We start from the raw sequence: 18,507 nt of genomic DNA on the forward strand, positions 1-18,507 counted from the left end.
CGCAAAAGAGAGAGAGAACGCAAAAGAGAGGGGGGAGAGAGAGAGCGTAAAAGAGAGGGGGAGAGCGCAAAAGAGAGGGGGAGAGAGAGAGCGCAAAAGAGAGCGGGAGAGAGAAAGCGCAAAAGAGAGGGGCGAGAGAGAGAGCGTTAAAGAAACGGGGAGAGAGAGAGCGCAAAATAAAGGGGGAGAGAGAGAGCGCAAAAGAGAGGGGGAGAGAGAGAGTGCAAAAGAGATGGGGAGAGAGTGCAAAACAGAGGGGGAGAGAGAGAGCGCAAAAGAGAGGAAGAGAGAGAGCAAAAGAGAGAAGGAGAGAAAGCAAAAGAGAGGGGGAGAGAGGGAGCAAAAGAGAGGTGGAGCGAGAGAGAGCGCAAAAGAGAATGGGAGAGAGCACAAAAGAGAGGGGGAGAGAGAGAGAAAAAGAGAGGGGGGAGAGAGAGAGCAAAAGAGAGGGGGAGAGAGAGAGCAAAAGAGAGGGGGGAGAGAGAGAGCAAAAGATAGGGGATAGAGAGAGAGAGAACAAAAGAGAGGGGGGAGATAGAGAGCAAAAGATAGGGGGGAGAGCGCTAAAGAGAGGGGGAGAGAGCGCAAAAGAGATAGGAACGAGGTCTCTCGCAGTCGGCGCGAGAGAGAGGGGAGAGAAATAGAAAGAGAGGGGGAGAGACAAAAAGAGATAGGAAAGAGCTAAAGAGAGAGGGAAGAGCAGAAAAGAGGGGAAAGAGCAGAAGAGAGGGGGAGAGAGAGCAAAATAGAGGGTAAAGAGCAAAATAGAGGAGGGAGAGAGAGAGAGCGCAAAAGAGTGGGGGGAGAGAGAGAGCGCAAAAGAGAGGGAGATAGAGAGCACAAAAGAGGGGGAGAGAGCGCAAAAGAGAGGATGGGAGAGAGAGAGCACAAAAGAGAGGGGGGAGAGAGCACAAAAGTGAGGGGGAGAAAACGCAAAAGAGAGGATGGGAGAGAGAGAGTGCAAAAGAGAGGGGGGAGAGAGCGCAAAAGAGAGGTGGGAGAGAGAGTGCAAAAGAGAGGGGGGAGAGAGAGAGCGCAAAAGAGAGAGCGCAAAAGAATGGGGGAGAGAGAGAGCGCAAAAGAGAGGGGGAGAGAGAGTGTGCAAAAGAGGGGGGAGAGAACGCAAAAGAGAGGGGGGAGAGAGAGAGCGTAAAAGAGAGGGAGAGAGCGCAAAAGAAAGGGGGAGAGAGCGCAAAATAAAGGGGGAGAGAGAGAGCGCAAAAGAGAGGGGGAGAGAGAGAGTGCAAAAGAGATGGGGAGAGAGTGCAAAACAGAGGGGGAGAGAGAGAGCGCAAAAGAGAGGAAGAGAGAGAGCAAAAGAGAGGTGGAGCGAGAGAGAGCGCAAAAGAGAATGGGAGAGAGCACAAAAGAGAGGGGGAGAGAGAGAGAAAAAGAGAGGGGGGAGAGAGAGAGCAAAAGAGAGGGGGAGAGAGAGAGCAAAAGAGAGGGGGGAGAGAGAGAGCAAAAGATAGGGGATAGAGAGAGAGAGAACAAAAGAGAGCGGGGAGATAGAGAGCAAAAGATAGGGGGGAGAGCGCTAAAGAGAGGGGGAGAGAGCGCAAAAGAGATAGGAACGAGGTCTCTCGCAGTCGGCGCGAGAGAGAGGGGAGAGAAATAGAAAGAGAGGGGGAGAGACAAAAAGAGATAGGAAAGAGATAAAGAGAGAGGGAAGAGCAGAAAAGAGGGGAAAGAGCAGAAGAGAGGGGGAGAGAGAGCAAAATAGAGGGTAAAGAGCAAAATAGAGGGAAGAGAGGAAAAAAGAGAGGGGAAGAGAGCAAAATAGAGGGGAAAGAGCAAAATAGAGGAAAAAGAGAGGGGGGAGAGAGAGCGCAAAAGAGAGGGGAGAGAGAAAATAAGAGGGTGAAAGAGAGAGAAAAAGAGAGGGGGAGAGAGAGAGAGCAAAAGAGAGGTGGAGAGAGAAAATAAGAGGGGAAAAGAGAGAGAGCAAAAGAGAGGGGAAGAGAGAGAGAGCAAAAGAGAGTGGGAAAGAGAGCAAAAGAAGATAGGGGGAGAAAGAGGGGGAGAGTGGGGGGAGAGTGAGCAAAAGAGAGGGGGGATGAGAGCAATAGAGAAGGGAAGAAAGAGAGCAAAAGAGAGGGATGGAGAGATAGCAAAAGAGAGGGGAAAGAGCAAAAGAGAGGGGGGAGAGAGAGCAAAAGAGAGGGGAAAGAGCAAAATAGAGGGAAGAGAGAGATAAAGAGAAGGGGGAGAGAGAGCAAAAGAGAGGGGGGAGAGAGAGCAATACAGAGGGGGAGGGGGAGAGAGAGCAAAAGAGAGGGGGAGAGAGAGCAATAGAGAGGGGGAGCGAGAGAAAAAGAGAGGGAGAAAGAGAGAAAAAGAGAGGGGAAAGAGAGAAAAAGAGAGGGGGAGAGCGAGAAAAAGAGAGGGGGAGAGCGAGAAAAAAAGAGGGGGAGAGCGAGAAAAAGAGAGAGGGAGAGCGAGAAAAAGAGAGAGGGAGAGCGAGAAAAAGAGAGGGGGAGAGAGAGAAAAAGTGAGGGGGAGAGAGAGAAAAAGAGAAGGATGGAGAAAGAAAGCAAAAGAGAGGGGAGAGAGACAGCAAAAGAGAGGGATGAGAGAGAGCAAAAGAGAGGGATGGAGAGAAAGAGCAAAAGAGAGGAATGAGAGAGAGAGCAAAAAAAAGGGTAGAGAGACAGAGCAAAATAGAGGGGGAGATAGAGAACATAAAAGAGAGGAGGGGAGAGAGAGCACAACAGAGAGGGGGAAGATAGAGAGCGCAAAAGAGTGGGGGAGAGAGAGGGCTCAAAAGAGAGGGGGAGAGAGAGAACGCAAAAGAGAGGGGGAGAGAGCGCAAAAGAGAGGGGGGAGAGAGAGTGCAAAAGAGAGGGGGAGAGAGAGCACAAAAGAGAGGGGGAGAGAGAGCGCAAAAGAGAGGGAGAGAATGCAAAAGAGAAGGGGGAGAGAGAGAGTGCAAAAGAGATGGGGAGTGAGAGCGCAAAAGAGAGGGGGAGAGAGAGTGCAAATGAAAGAGGGAGAGAGCGCAAAAGAGAAGGGGAGAGAGAGCGCAAAAGAGAGGGGGAGAGAGCGTGCAAAAGAGAGGGAGAGAGTGCAAAAGAGAGAGAGAACGCAAAGGAGAGGGGGAGAGAGAGAGCGTAAAAGAGAGGGGAAAGAGAGAGCGCAAAAGAGAGGGGGGAGAGCAAAAGAGAGGGGGAGAGAAAGCAAAAGAGAGGGGGAGTGATGGAGCAAAAGAGAGGGGGGAGAGAGAGAGCAAAAGAGAGGTGAAGCGGGAGAGAGAGCAAAAGAGAGGGAGGAGAGAGAGAGAGCAAAAGAGAGGTGGAGCGAGAGCGCAAAAGAGAGGTGGAGCGAGAGCGCAAAAGAGAGGGGGAGAGAGCACAAAAGAGAGGGGGAGAGAGAGAGCAAGGGGTAGGACCGCTGTACTGCAAAAAATGGCCCATGTAAGCAGGCTTTAGGGCTAGTCTGCTATATTACAACGGGTGAGGTATGTCTTCCACTTGTGCACAACACATAATAATAAAAAATGTAGTTCTCTTTGAGACCTGAAGCAAAGTGTTAAAGGGATACTAAACTCATTTTTTTCTTTCATGATTCAGATAGAGCATGCAATTTTAAGCAACTTTCTAATTTATTCCTATTATCAATTTTTCTTCATTCTCTTGCTATCTTTATTTAAAAAGCAGGAATGTAAAGCTTAGGAGCCAGCCTATTTTAGGTTTAGTACCCTGGATAGCACTTGCTTATTGGTGGCTACATTTAGCCACCAATAAGCAAGCATAACCCAGCTTCTGAACCAAAAGTGGCCCAGCTTCTACACATATATTCATATTTAATAAGGGTTTTAACTATGTATTTACTGTAAATATTTCACATTCCAATGTTCTGCACATAGGTATAAGTATATATTGTACCAAAAAAGCATCAGATATATGTAGAAATATTTATTTAAAAATAAATAGAACATATTCTGTTATGTGCAGAACATTGGAATGTGAAATATTCATGTTTTCATGTCAGGTTATCGCACATGAGACTATGAGATCATGTTTGCGCAAGAGTGGGTGTTAGTTGATTTTTTTACACTTTTTTTTCTCTATTGACTTCTAAGGGGGTATACGTGACACGCACGTGATATTCTAAGTTTGGATTTTTTCACTAGTCGGGTTACCACAAGAGCGAAAACAGTTTACTTCCGACTCGTAATTCGAGCGCAACCAGACAAGCGCAAAAATCTAACTTTTAGCTCAATGAAAGCTCAAGTGGGATCATAATTTGCGCTCCACTGGTAATCTGGTCCTTAATGTTTATTTTCAACTTTCACCTGTAAGTATATGTGTATACATACCATGTGTATGTATGTTTGTAAGTATATGTGTATATGTCTGTACATATTATGTGTGTATGCATATATGTGTGTAAGTATATGTATGTATGCATATATATGTGTAAATATATGTATGTATGCATATATGTGTACATATCATGTTTGTATGTTTGTATGTATGTATGTCTAAGTATATATAGTATCTCACAAAAGTGAGTACCCCCCCTCACATTTTTGTAAATATTTTATTATATCTTTTCATGTGACAACACTGAAGAAATTACACTTTGCTACAATGTAAAGTAGTGAGTGTACAGCCTGTATAACAGTGTAAAATTGCTGTCCCCTCAAAATAACTCAACACACAGCCATGAATCTCTAAACCGTTGGCAACAAAAGTGAGTACATTCCTAAGTGGAAATGTCCAAATTGGGCTCAATTAGCCATTTTCTCTCCCCAGTGTCATGTGACTGGTTAGGGTTACAAAGTCTCAGGTGTGAATGGGGAGCAGGTGTGTTAAATTTGCTGTTATTGCTCTCACACTCTCTCATATTGGGCACTGGAAGTTCAACATGGCACCTCATGGCAAAGAACTCTCTGAGGATCTGAAAAAAAGAATTGTTGCTCTACATAAAGATGGCCTAGGCTATAAGAAGATTGCAAAGACCCTGAAACTGAGCTGCAGCACGGTGGGCAAGACCATACAGCGGTTTCACAGGACAGGTTCCACTCAGAACAGGCCTCGCCATGGTCGACCAAAAAAGTTGAGTGCACATGCTCAGCGTCATATCCAGAGGTTGTCTTTGGGAAATAGACGTATGAGTGCTGCCAGCATTTCTGCAGTGGTTAAAGGGGTGGGGGGGTTAGCCTTTCAGTGCTCAGACCATATGCCGCACAATGCAACAAATTGGTCAGCATGGCTGTCGTCCCAGAAGGAAGCTTCTTCTAAAGACGATGCACAAGAAAGCCCACAAACAGTTTGCTGAAGACAAGCAGATTAAGGACATGGATTACTGGAACCATGTCCTGTGGTCCGATGAGACCAAGATAAACTTATTTGGTTCATATGGTGTCAAGCATATGTGGCGGCAACTAGGTGAGGAGTAAGTGTGTCTTGCCTACAGTCAAGCATTATGATGGGAGTGTCATGGGCTGGGCCTACATGAGTGCTACTGGCACTGGGAAACTACAGTTCATTGTGGGAACCATGAATGCTAACGTACTGTGACATACTGAAGCAGAGCATGATCCCCTCCCTTCGGAGACTGGGCCACAGGGCAGTATTCCAACGTAATACCGACCCCAAACACACCTCCAAGATGACCACTGCCTTGCTAAAGAAGCTGAGGGTAAAGGTGATGGATTGGCCAAGCATGTCTCCAGACCAAAACCCTATTGAGCATCTGTGGGGCATCCTCAAACGGAATGTGGGGGAGCGCAAGGTTTCTAAAATCCACCAGCTCCGTGATGTTTTCATGGAGGAGTGGAAGAGGACTCCAGTGGCAACCTGTAAAGCCCCGGTGAACTCCATGCCCAAGAAGGTTAAGGCAGTGCTATAAAATAATGGTGACCACACAAAATATTGACACTTTGGGCCCAATTTCCAGGGGTGTACTCACTTTTGTTGCCAACAGTTTAGACATTAATGGCTGTGTGTTGAGTTATTTTGAGGGGGCAGCACATTGACACTGTTATACAGGCTGTACACTCACTACTTTACATTGTAGTAGCAAAGTGTCATTTCTTCAGTGTTGTCACATAAAAATATATAATAAAGTATTTACAAAAATGTGAGGGGTGTACTCACTTTTGTGAGATACTGTATGTGCATGCATATATGTGTACAACTACATAGCATATGTATGTATGTGTGTATGCATATATGTGTGTATGTGTGTATGCATATATGTGTGTACATATGTATGTAGGTATATGTGTGTATGTATATATGTATGTATGCGTGTAGGTATATATGTGTATGCATATACGTGTGTACATATGTATGTGTGCATGCATATATGTGTATATGTGTGTACATATGTATGTATGTGTGTAAGTATATGTGTGTATGCATAAATGTGTATATGTATGTATGTGTGTAAGTATACGTGTGTATGCATATATGTGTGTACATATGTATGTATATGTATGTATGTATTTGTGTGTGTGTGTGTGTAAGTATATGTGTGTATGCATATATGTGTACATATGTTTGTGTATGTGTGTGTGTATGTGTAAGTATATGTGCGTATGCGTATATATGTGTATATGTATGTACATATACTGAATATGTGCATGTATGTATGTGTGTATGCATATATGTGTACGTATGTATATGTACATATATATGTGTGCAGTGTTTTAAACTAAAATCTCAATAGAAAATTATAGTTTAAATGCCTTTGGCTTAGTCCACCTTTGGCTTAGAGGATGAGCGATAGCCGACATTAGTTTTCTTTCCTAAGATATGGAGAGTCCACGACGTAATTCCAATTACTAGTGGGAATATCACTCCTGGCCAGCAGGAGGAGGCAAAGAGCACCACAACAAAGCTGTTAAGTGTCACTCCCCTACCCATAATCCCCAGTCATTCTGCTTGCCTCTGTCAATGGAGGAGGTGAAGTTTGGTGTCTGAAGAAATTAATTCCTTTTTTGGGTACTTTTCCCTGCAAGCAAGGATTTGGGTTTAGCTGAGTCCACGTCAATCTCTTCAGTAGAGTAGTGGTGGCTTTAAAGCAGTTAGGAAGTTGTGAGGTAGTCCTTGCTTTGTTTCCTAACACATTGCTGCCCATGGTACAGAAAGCCAGAGTTGGTTACTCTGTTCTTTCTTTTATACAGGTCTCTATAAGGAGTATGTGTCCTTTCATGCCTTGTGAGCTGTCTTCCTGCCGGACAGCAAGACTGCAGGTAAGTGCTTTTGTCTTCTAGGTCTTGGAGACTTGCACTTCAGAAGAATATGTCATATGCAGTAGATGGGCACATTTTTAAAATCCTTTATACAGGATTTTCTTTGGCAGTGGGCAGGCACATTATGTATGTTTAGACTAGGGGTTAATTTTCACTTTATCGGGACGTTTTTCCACTTTGGGCTAAATTTGGCAGTTGGTTTTCTTTGCTTGCTTAGCTAGAACAGGCTAACTGAGAGACTGCTTGAGCGTTTGTGTAAATTAGGCTCCGGTGTTGTAGGCAGAGGGAAACGCGCCTTTTACTTGCTGCGTAGTTTCCTCTCTCTGCCGGTCATGTGACTTCTCTCCGCTGTCGGATATTCACTGTGCGGAGCGGCGTCATTGAATTTCAGTCTCTTCAGTGTTGATCTACTATATGATCATTTTAGAGACTTCTGGCAGCCAAATTGTGTATAAGTGTTACGGTATTGGTTTATTATTTCAAAGAATTTTTACATAACGTTAAGCGGCTGTGGTATTAAAAATTCTTAAAGTGACAGTGTATTTAAAAAATTTCTTAAATGTGGGGAATTTTTTATTTGGTATTATGGACATGGACCAAGACTCCTGTCTTTTGACAAATGCTTGTTATGCCTTGAGGCACAAATCATTTTGTCTATGCAATTCTGTGCTGCATGCTTAGCTAGAACACTTCTAATTGACTTCTATTAGCAACTTTTCTTTGTTCTCTTGTTCTCTTTTGTCGAAAAGGACGGACATAAGCTCAGAAATGTGCACGTGTCTGCAGCACTATATAGCAGCAATTTTGCAAAACTTTTATCCATTTGTAAGCACACTATTTCCTTCCATGTAGTGCTCCAGACACCAACCTAGGTGTTTGTCTTCAACTAAGAATATCCTGCAAACAAAGCAAATTTGATAACGGTAGTAAATTGGAAACTTTTTTTTAAAATTGTATGCTGTCTGAATCACAAAAGATAATTTATGGGTTTCATATCCCTTTAAAATTGTTTGATCTGCAGGATCTATCGGAGCACTGGATTCTTCAAAAGAAAACATTTCAGTATGGATTTATTTTGTTTGTGACACACCTAATAAATCAGCTGCACAGGAATGTGCTTCCTACTGTGACTTCCCTTTGTATCTTTAGCACCTTTATTATGTGCTCAAGCAAAGGAGATCAGAGGATCCGCTCACAGCATTTGAGACTTCTTTACCACAGCTGCCTTGTGACATTTAAGGACAGTTATATAATATTTTTTTCACCCAGTGTCTAAGAATTCTTTCAAGTGTAAGCCTCAGTAAACATGTACAAGCATCTGTTTGAAACCTAAGATGACATTTAAAGTATATCAAGAAATCCACAGCAGATAGAAGGTTTAACCCTTTCCCAGTGTTTGCTCCAAGATAATAAAAACTGTATAGATAAAAATGCAGTTCTCTCTTTAATCTGTTGCTCTCATCATACATTAAGTTTTACTAAATGATTTTGTTCATCGTCACAATATATTTATGGTTTGATCATTTTGTACAGAAATAAATATCATATTAAGCTTATAGGTGACATTGTTACAGTATTTGCTTTAATACAGACTACTGTATTTGCTTGGATTTATTTATGCATTTCTAATCCTATCCAGTAGAAGAGCTGTATTATGTATTTGACACAGGTGGTTTTCTGGATTCCACATTTTTGATGCTACCCAGGTTATCAGAATCCCAGTTATCAAATTGCATCACTTATAATCCAATTATTGAAAGAATTCAGTAGTGAGATTCCATTTTATCTGAAAACATTTAATCTTTTTTATGTGTTTTTTTGCATTTTTCTATTTCAACAGCATCAGTATCATGCTGTGCAGTTATTTTTTCTCTCATCTGAATGTGAGCTATATGTCTGACCTTTGTATGTGGGCTTATTGGATAGATGAATGTCACCTTTAAGTTTATTCTGGTTCCTAGTAGCAAAAGTGGGGTTAATATAAGTCTCCAGTAAGATGGTGGCAGCTTAATATGTTATTAAAATCAAGATTAAAGGGACAAAAAAGTCAAAATTAAACTTTCATTATTCAGATACAGCATGCGGTTTTAAGAGACATTACAATTTACTTATCTTATCAAATGTTGCACAATCTTTTTATATACATACTTTCTGAGGCACCAGCTTCTTCTAATCATAGGCACAAGTTCACCAGTTATACTTATACCTGTCTGTGATTGGCCGATGGCTGTCACATGATACAGGGGGTCAGCAAATGGGGAAAAATACATTTGTCAGAAAAAAAAATCTACTGCTTATTTAAAGTGTTATTGTATTGTCATTTTATTATGCACTTGCTAAGTGTGCAATTATACTGTATTTAGTGGTCCTTTAACCTGCAAGGTCAAGTTCTTCCAGACTTCAGAATTAATTTTGACTAGTAAAATATTGTCCCCTAAAGTTAAAATTGTGTGTATGACCCTATGAGGTAGATTTATCAAGCAGCGGATGATGCTATCTACCCCCGTAGTTTCCCCTGAAACATAAGTTAAGAAGCAGCGGTCTTAAGACGGATACGATCGGCCTGATTGACACCCCCTGCTAGCGGCCTATTGGCTGCGAATGTGCAGGGGGCGGTATTGCACAAGCATTTCACACAAAATGCTTGTGCAATACGCTGTCTGCATTTATCGATGTCAGGCAGACATGATCCACTACGGCGGATCATGTCCACCTGGCACTTGATAAATCGGCCCCTTAGTATCAATGATAAATAAATCTACACACTTCTTTATTCCATATGAGCCCCCTGGCCTGTTTAATCAACGACTATCCTAAAAGTTATGCAGTTTCCACTGCTTTCTGCACAAAATAATGTGGCTGGATCATCCATTGACGAAGTTACAGTAGGACCTGCTATCCTGCCTGTATCTTTTTGAGATGGCTACACTGCACAGGGCCTCACTTTTTTGTATAATTTAAAATCTCCAAAAGAAACAGGACATGGGGCTATTAGTCAAAAGTTGCCTAATTTAGTGATTCAAAAAACTATTTGTTTATTTAAAGGGACTTGAAACCCAAATTTTTTGTTTCATGGTTACAATAAGGCATACAATTTTAAACAACTTTTCATTTTACTTCTACGGGGTGGAGGTGACAGGGACCAGGCGGGGTGCCGTGGCCGTGAGAGAGAGAGCTCAAAAGAGGGGGGATAGAGAGAGAGCAAAAGCCCTAGAAGTAAACCTTTTGCGCGCATTGGGATTGCACTTCTATTATGAGTTGAAAGTAAACAGATTTCTATACAGAAGTCAATGGAGCAAAAAAAATGAGGGAAACACCCTACTCGCTTGCAAACCTAATCGCATATTCTCAAGTGCTCTAACCCGACATGAAAATATTAATATTTCACATTCAAATGTTCTGCACATAAAAGATGTGATGTGTTTTGTGACACTTTTTTATTTCACAAAACAATTTAACCTGAGTTCTGAGGTGTGGTGGTAATCATTCTAGCGTAAATTGCGATTGCGCACACATGTTCGGAATTTACTTTAAAATTGTAATACGAGCTGAAAACCTGATGCGCGCAAACAGCCACGATAAATGCCTTATTGCTCATGTTAACGCGCCACTCATAATCTGGCCCTCAGTCAGGTAAAATGGATCATTGGGAACCAATTAAAGGGAGAAAATTGTAGGTAAACTGTCCCGTTAAGTTGTAAACGTGTAGCTAACACTCAATATTGTGCTCAAGGTTTTTTTTTACTCATCACTCAAAATGTCCCTAGATCATTTAAGACTCTTCTAGGTTATTATTGAAAGAAACTTAATGGAACATTTAAGTCAATATTTTCTTTGTTGCTTTGAAAAAAAGTGTATTTTAAAATGTGTAAAAGGTGAACTTTATCTTTTTAATGGTATTTTTCACAGAATATTTTCTGCTTGTTTCAGGTACCATGACCAACAGGATGTTACTAGCAATTTCCTTGGAGCAATGTGGTTGATCTCAATTACATTTCTGTCGATTGGATATGGTGACATGGTACCGAATACATACTGTGGGAAAGGAGTGTGCTTACTCACTGGAATTATGGTAATAACTTGACTTGCTTCTACTATTTGTACAATATAAAAAAAAGAAAAGACAAGAAAAAAGTTTATGGTTAGTACACATATGTCTGCATTAAGGGGACATTAAATACTAAGCATATTTCATCCACTCTGTCTAATTATGGGTGCCGTCATTTTGGAACCTAGATTTCAACATGATTGTACCCATGAGCAGTGTTCCCTCTAAGGCCACTTTTTGAGCAGTCCAGCAGTAAAACAGTTAATAAAGGAACCACACCTTGAAGTCTGCATTGTCTAGTGTTTGCTAATTGCTCTAAATAACTGTTTCAATGCTGGTCTGCTCACAAAACTGGCCTTAGAGGGAACACTGCCCATGAGTAGTGGAAAGTAGGGAGAAACTCAAATTTTATGTTTATGAAATGCATTTATCATTGTTGGCGACTATAAAGTGGAAAATGATGTGCAAAATAATTAATTAACCTTATCTAAATTTAAAAAAAAGCTGCATGTATCGTCATTAAATTTGCATGCTGATAGATTTTATGTTGTATTATTTTGAGTTGTTTTTTTCTTCTTCTGAGGAAACGAGCAGTGGTGGCTAAGGTATGTTCATTTACAGCTGCCTAATTTTGATATATTTTGAGCATGCACAGTAGTAGAAAGTAGCCACAAAAATAAAGACATGACCTGTAGTGGTGTCGCACCTGGTGTTTGTGCACACAGACAGACACACACACAGACACACACACAGACATACATACAAATGTCATGCAAACAACGTGTAGTTTTGCTTTGCCATTATTATACTTTTTGTATATTGCTCATTACCAGTCCCCTGGTACTTAAACTGTTGGTTAGTGTGACTGTCCCTACATTCTATATATATATATATATATATAGTGGGTACATATTTCACGTAATTGGAAAAATTCACAGAGTGAGAGCAGTCAACCTTCATGCTTTGTAAGTGTCTTAAAAATGTATGTCACCCCTGTTTGCATATTATTGTGTTTAGTTAGAAGCTAGCTTGTGTGGCTGTAACTTAGGGTAAGAAAAGGCCTTGACAAGGCTCCTGTGACTAATGATTTGGCCAAATGATGTTACAAATTTTGAATTACAAACAAACGTGAGTGCTGACCATCCTATGTTTATGTGTGTACAGTATATACGTACGTAATACCTTTGTATTATGTGTGTGTATACCTATGAATTTTTTATTTTTATTTTTTGTGTGTGTGAAAAAGCTGTAAACTTTAATGGTAGGTAATCTATAACTTTAAACTTTAAATATTTTCAGTAGATAATCTTTATTAAAGGGACCGTCTACTTGAAAATGGTTATTGTTTAAAAAAATAGCTAATCCAATTATTACCCATTTTCCAGTTATGCATAACCAACACTGTTATATTAATATAATTATTACCTCTGAAGTTACCTAAGCCTCTGCAGACTGCCCCCTTATCTCAGTGCTTTTGACAGACATGCATTTTAGCCAATCAGTGCTGACTCCTTAATAACTCCACGGGAGTTGTCTATATGATACACATGCGCTAGCAGTGTCTAACTGTGAAAAACTGTCAAAATGCACTGATATAAGAGACGGGTTTTCAACAGTTTAGAAAACAGCATATAAGCCTACCTAGGTTTAGCTTTCAAAAAAGAATACCAAGAGAATAAAGCAAATTTGATGGTAAAAGTAAATTGGAAAATTGTTTAAAATTGCATGCCCTATCTGAAAGATTCATTTTGATCAGACTGTCCCTTTAAGCTTCATACATAATGAAAACATCTGTTTATATTATATTAAGGAACAAAAGAGCAAATAGTGCCAACAAAAGCAATTTCTGAAAAACTAATGTCTAAACTTAAACCATGTCACACATAAACAATGTTCCCTCTATGGTATAAAAACCTGGTTCACTGTGGAAATGATAGACTGCAGTTTGCCATTATATTTTCCATTCCGTATCACAAAAATAAATCCCAATTATATTTTTTCCCACTGTAGATAAAAATGTGCTGATTATATAAAATATACTAGTGCACCTCTGTGAGTTGCTTCTCTAGTAATTTATTTATACAACTCAGCTAATTGCATATAAGAATATGATGCTTTGTAAAAATGTATCTTTTCCCATATGGGTGAATTTTAAAACTTTATTCTTGTCTGATTGTAGAAAAGCTACAGCACGGATGTCAGCAGAAAGCATGCTAAATGCAGTTATGGCCTGGCTGAATAATTGGGTCAGGTGGGACCTCTGGACTAGGGTTACCACTTTGGTCATGTTTCCCTGGACACTTATGAGTTACACTTGCTGTAGGGTATGCAGAGGACAACATGAATTGAACCCCTGGATAGCACACGGATAGTGATCCTTTATAGCACCAATCATGTTCCTTCCTGCATACCCTGCAGCATGTGTAGCTCATAATTGTCCAGGAAAATATGGCCGTTGTGGCAACCCTACTCTGGACCCAGGTGGTACTTGATAGGGGTTGCACATTTTCTAGCTAATATTTTTTAAGCAAAACTAGTCTTTTTTTGGGTCCTGTCAGTTGGGTGTCAGCATACTGTTATGTAACACTTCATTCTGCTGAATCTTTGAGACTGCTCACTATGGTTGGTTTTAGATTGTAGTGAACAGTCGGGGAGAGGGTTAATTTAATTCTTAAAGGGACAGTCTACACCAGAATTTTTATTGTTTAAAAAGATAGATAATCCCTTACCAATTCCTCAGTGTTGCATAACCAATACAGTTATAATAATATACTTTTTACCTCTGTGATTACCTTGTATTTAAGCCTCTGCAGCCTGAAACCTTATTTCAGTTTTGTTGACAGCCACGGCGTGAGCACAATGTTATCTATCTGGCACACATGAACTAACGCCCTCTAGTTGTGAAAAAAATGTTAAAATGCATTCAGATAAGAGGCAGTTTTCAAGGGCTAAGAAATTAGCATATGAGCCTACCTAGGTTTAGTTTTCAACTAAGAATAAGAAGAGAACAAAGCAAAATTGATGATAAAAGTAAATTGGAAATTTGTTTAAAATTACATGCCCTATTTTAGGCATTAAAGTTTATTTTTGACTAGACCGTCATTTTAAAACCCAGGCAACACAATGAGTCCCATGTGCGAAGCCTTTGCGCACAAGATCTGGTGACCGCTGTTTCTTACAGTGTAGAAAGCAGGCTTGCATGTGCTAGTATGCCCTGCAAGGGTGTTCAAAAGCAGGGATGTAAGCTTAGGAGCTGGCCCATTTTTGGTTCAGCACCCTTGGTAGGACTTACTACTTTTACGAATCTTGGCGGTATAGGCTGTACCGCTCACTTTTTGGCCTCCCAGGACAGACTCGTAATACCGGCGCTATGGAAGTCCCATAGAAAAAAGCCTTTACAAAATTTACGTAAGTAGGTTTGCGGTAAGGCCAAAAAGGTGTGCGGTACACCTATACCCTCAAGACTCGTAATAGCAGCGGGCGTAAAAAAGCAGCGTTAGTACCTGTTAACGCTGCTTTTTTACCTTAACGCAAAACTCGTAATCTAGCCGTATGTTTCCCCATTTTTTATTGTACATTTCTCACATGTCATGATATAAACATAAAAAATAATGATATAGTTTGAATTTGCTGGAACCCCCCCCCCCCCCCCCCCAAAAAAAAAAAATATAATATTTTTGTGTTTCTCACTATATAATATGTGTGTGGGTTTCTCACAAAAAAATTGCTTACAGTAGGAATTAAATGTGAGCAGCATTTAAAAACTCAAAAACAGCTCAGCACAGGGGTGGAAATGGCTCTGCAGTTAGAGGGTTACATTTAAATTGAAACAAATGCAGCAATATGAGTTGCATACTTCCTACTAATGTTAATACTAATTACTCCCTTTTCCTGCACATTGGTTGATATGTACTAATGCTCATTGTGCATTAGTACCTAAGTGCCTTTAAGCATAAGCCATGTTGATTTAAATGTAAATACATTTTACTTTACATTTATTTAGACAATAAATCAGTAAAAATATCATATGGATGATAGGATCGTTTGTGAGAATATCGCTTTAAAATTCACATTGCAGTGAACAGTGGCTCTACCAAAGAATAACAAATATCTATATATTTTATTTTTTGTTACATTTTTGTTAAAGCATTTCTTAACAGGACAATATAAATAGAACATTTGGAATAATTCAGTAATATTAGAGATCTGGTAAGAGGTCTTAATACTTTTGCAAGGAAATGTACATATTGTCCTATCTATGTCTATTTGTAATGTACCTGCATTCTGTAATTTGAAACTGATATAAAAAATAATTGCCTTGAATTTAAAACCATTTTTAAGCCTGCAAGTAGTTATAGTAACTTTGTAGAATTATAATCGGTCTTCAGGGTCCTATATAGACACTGGTGAGAACACATTCTTGACACCAAGAAATTATGATTTTAATTATGCTGAACGTTCAAAAAAATAATGATTTTTTTTATATAGGGCTGAATGAGAGGAAATAAATCTACACTGTCTTTACAATTTTTGTCGGAGTCGACTCAAAAGGCTTACACTAATACATATTTGCTTATTTTTCCTTTTACGTACTTGCTTCTATAATAACAGCTATTCTGTAACAGCTGTCAAGTCACATTATGAGATAATGTGAAACACTGGTTTGAGTCTATTCTTTAGATCATGTTATGCGTAGCGTAAGCCTTCGCCCACTTTGAAAGGAGGTCAAAGACCACCTTGTGCGAGTCTTTGTGCTGTCATCACCAAACCTCAAAAATAAACATTAAGTTTACATTTTGCCAATTAAAGGGAAGTAAAACTGAAAATAGCAGTTTACTTATATGACCCCAGCATAATACTCAGGGCCAGTGCTAGGATTTTTGCTACACAGGCACAGAAACATCTCACTGCAACCCCCCCCCCCCCCCCCACACACACACACTAAAGAAATGATATACCCTGCCATTACTGTTTCTAGTGATGTGTCAACATAATGGTAAATCAGAGCATTTAAAAAAATGCTATGATTTACCATCAATTAAAAAAACAGGACTTTCAGTGATCAGTTTGTAAAAAAGGGGAACTAAACGTACCCTTTCTGTGCCGCTGCCTCCTCGCTTAGGACTAGATTACAAGTGGAGCGCAGAATATCGCTTCTGCAAAATCAATATTTGCTTTCCACTTCGTAATACCAGGGCATGCAAATGTGCGCTGGTATTACAAGTTAGGTGCAATGCAAACTCAACCTTGCATTCGCATTGCACGGAAGCTTTGCACTCATGAGAGTGCACTTCCTTAGGCTCCAATGGGAGCCTCGTTCTCATGCCGTCAGACACGGCATGAAAACCTAGCGCAGTGAAGGGGTAAGTTGCACAGCAATGGGCAGCAAAGTTAAAAATGTATGTGTTTATATCTGTATATATACACATATTAACATAGAAATATATATATGTATATAAGCATATACATATATATTTACAGGGAACACACAGTACCTATAGAACGCAATGTAAAGGCACTTTTCAGTGCCGTTTTTTGTCTAACACCCCACACCCGCACACTTTAACCCCTAATAACTGCTTCTTGCCGTTATTTTTTTCAAAAATAAAAATACTGCACATTTTTAAAAAAAATTAAACACTACATTAAATTGATATTTTGTGCAATTGGGGACATGTACAAAATTAACCAGAGATCTGATCTATGGTTAATTTTCGGAGTGCTAATTGCTACTGCAGGGTCACGATAAATTAGCAGTCCATGTGTAATCTAGCACTAAATGAGGTGATATTTCCACCTCTAAACCAATAGCCGTGCCAGCCATATGACAGTCTTATGTATGCTAGCATGGTTATTAGTTTAGAGGCGGAAACAACACCTGATTGAGAAAAGTGCGAGTGGACAGTTGGAGCTGCTCAGTTTAGCGAAGAGGCAGTGGCACAGACAGTGTAAGTTTAGCATCCTTTATTACAAACTAATCATTGAACGTCCTGTTTCTTTTTAGTGATGGCAAATCCTAGCGTTTTTTAAACGCTCAGATTTACCATCACTTTAAGCAGCTATAGATAACCCTTTTATCTATAATGATAGAGAAAATAGATTTCCGTTATCACATCAAATTCTTGACTGCTAATCTGAGTTATTAAAACTATAATAGCTATAATGGTTAATTTCTGCTAGACATAACTTACCAAAGTGGTGGCTCTGCACAACAGAGCAAATCAGTGGTGGCTCTGCACAACAAATCAAACAGTGGTGGCAATATATAAAACACACAAAAGACACACATGATGTACTGTATAATTAATGCAGAGTATTGATACATTTACATTAAATATGCTGCACTGTCTAATAATGTTGAGGGTTCATACACTAAAAAACAGAACAGACTGCTCTGTATGATGATGGGTGTCTATACTCTGTGCTGCATAATGATGCTGAACATTTATGCACTGAAATTGAACACACTGTATTGTATAATTATGCCAAGTACCTATACACTGAAATAGGACGTGTTGTGCTGAATAATAATTATGTCCATCTATACACTTGTAATGTATAGGTATGCATGTAGAGTAGACAGATAATATACATGTGTTGCTGCACAATTATGACTTTAGATAGCCAGATATATACTGTATATATATATATAATCCCTTAGGTGATATCATTGTCTTTTGGGACAAGTCCTGTAGGGAAGGATGGAAATATGGAACTTTGGCTTGAGCAGTTGTGTTTTGCACTACTATAGTTGCCAATATATATATATATATATATATATATATATATATCTTATGTGTATCTGCACTCACAATTCAATCAGGTCATCAACCAGGGTGCCTAAGTCAGAATATCCACAGGTTTCTTCAATCAAGGACTGCACTCGCTGGATTTAGATACAGAATAAAATTATTTATTATATGGTGACGTTTCGGGGGTTCGCAGACCCCTTCCTCAGACCAAACACAGTGCAAGTGAAAAATGGTGACTTTAAACCTAATAAGCCCCTCCCATCAGACTGTGCGAGAAATTGCGTCAAAAACAGTTGTTAGGGTAACCAAATGGTTGCCTGGATACCAGTAAAAAGAATATATTAAATTAAAAAACATCAATACATAAATAAGATGTATCCCTATCACACAGTAGATACTAACTATTCCATTCCAGTGTATAGTGAATAAAGTGCAAATATATATTGTTTTTACTGGTATCCAGGCAACCAGGTGGTTGCCCTGACAACTTTTTTTGGTGCAAT

The 18,507-nt window shown here is 39.8% G+C and overlaps 1 protein-coding gene across 3 annotated transcripts in view; it reads left to right on the forward strand.

Moving 5' to 3' along the window:
• KCNN2 (potassium calcium-activated channel subfamily N member 2) overlaps positions 1-18,507 on the forward strand; it is a 342,268-nt gene that overhangs the window by 212,472 nt on the left and 111,289 nt on the right. For all 3 annotated transcript variants that reach the window (XM_053701554.1, XM_053701555.1, XM_053701556.1), the window contains exon 4: positions 11,135-11,276. In XM_053701554.1, coding sequence (XP_053557529.1) covers positions 11,135-11,276 — 142 coding nt within the window. The remainder of the gene's footprint in view (positions 1-11,134; positions 11,277-18,507) is intronic.

This window comes from Bombina bombina, chromosome 2 (assembly GCF_027579735.1).
Source record: "Bombina bombina isolate aBomBom1 chromosome 2, aBomBom1.pri, whole genome shotgun sequence".
Taxonomy (NCBI): domain Eukaryota; kingdom Metazoa; phylum Chordata; class Amphibia; order Anura; family Bombinatoridae; genus Bombina; species Bombina bombina.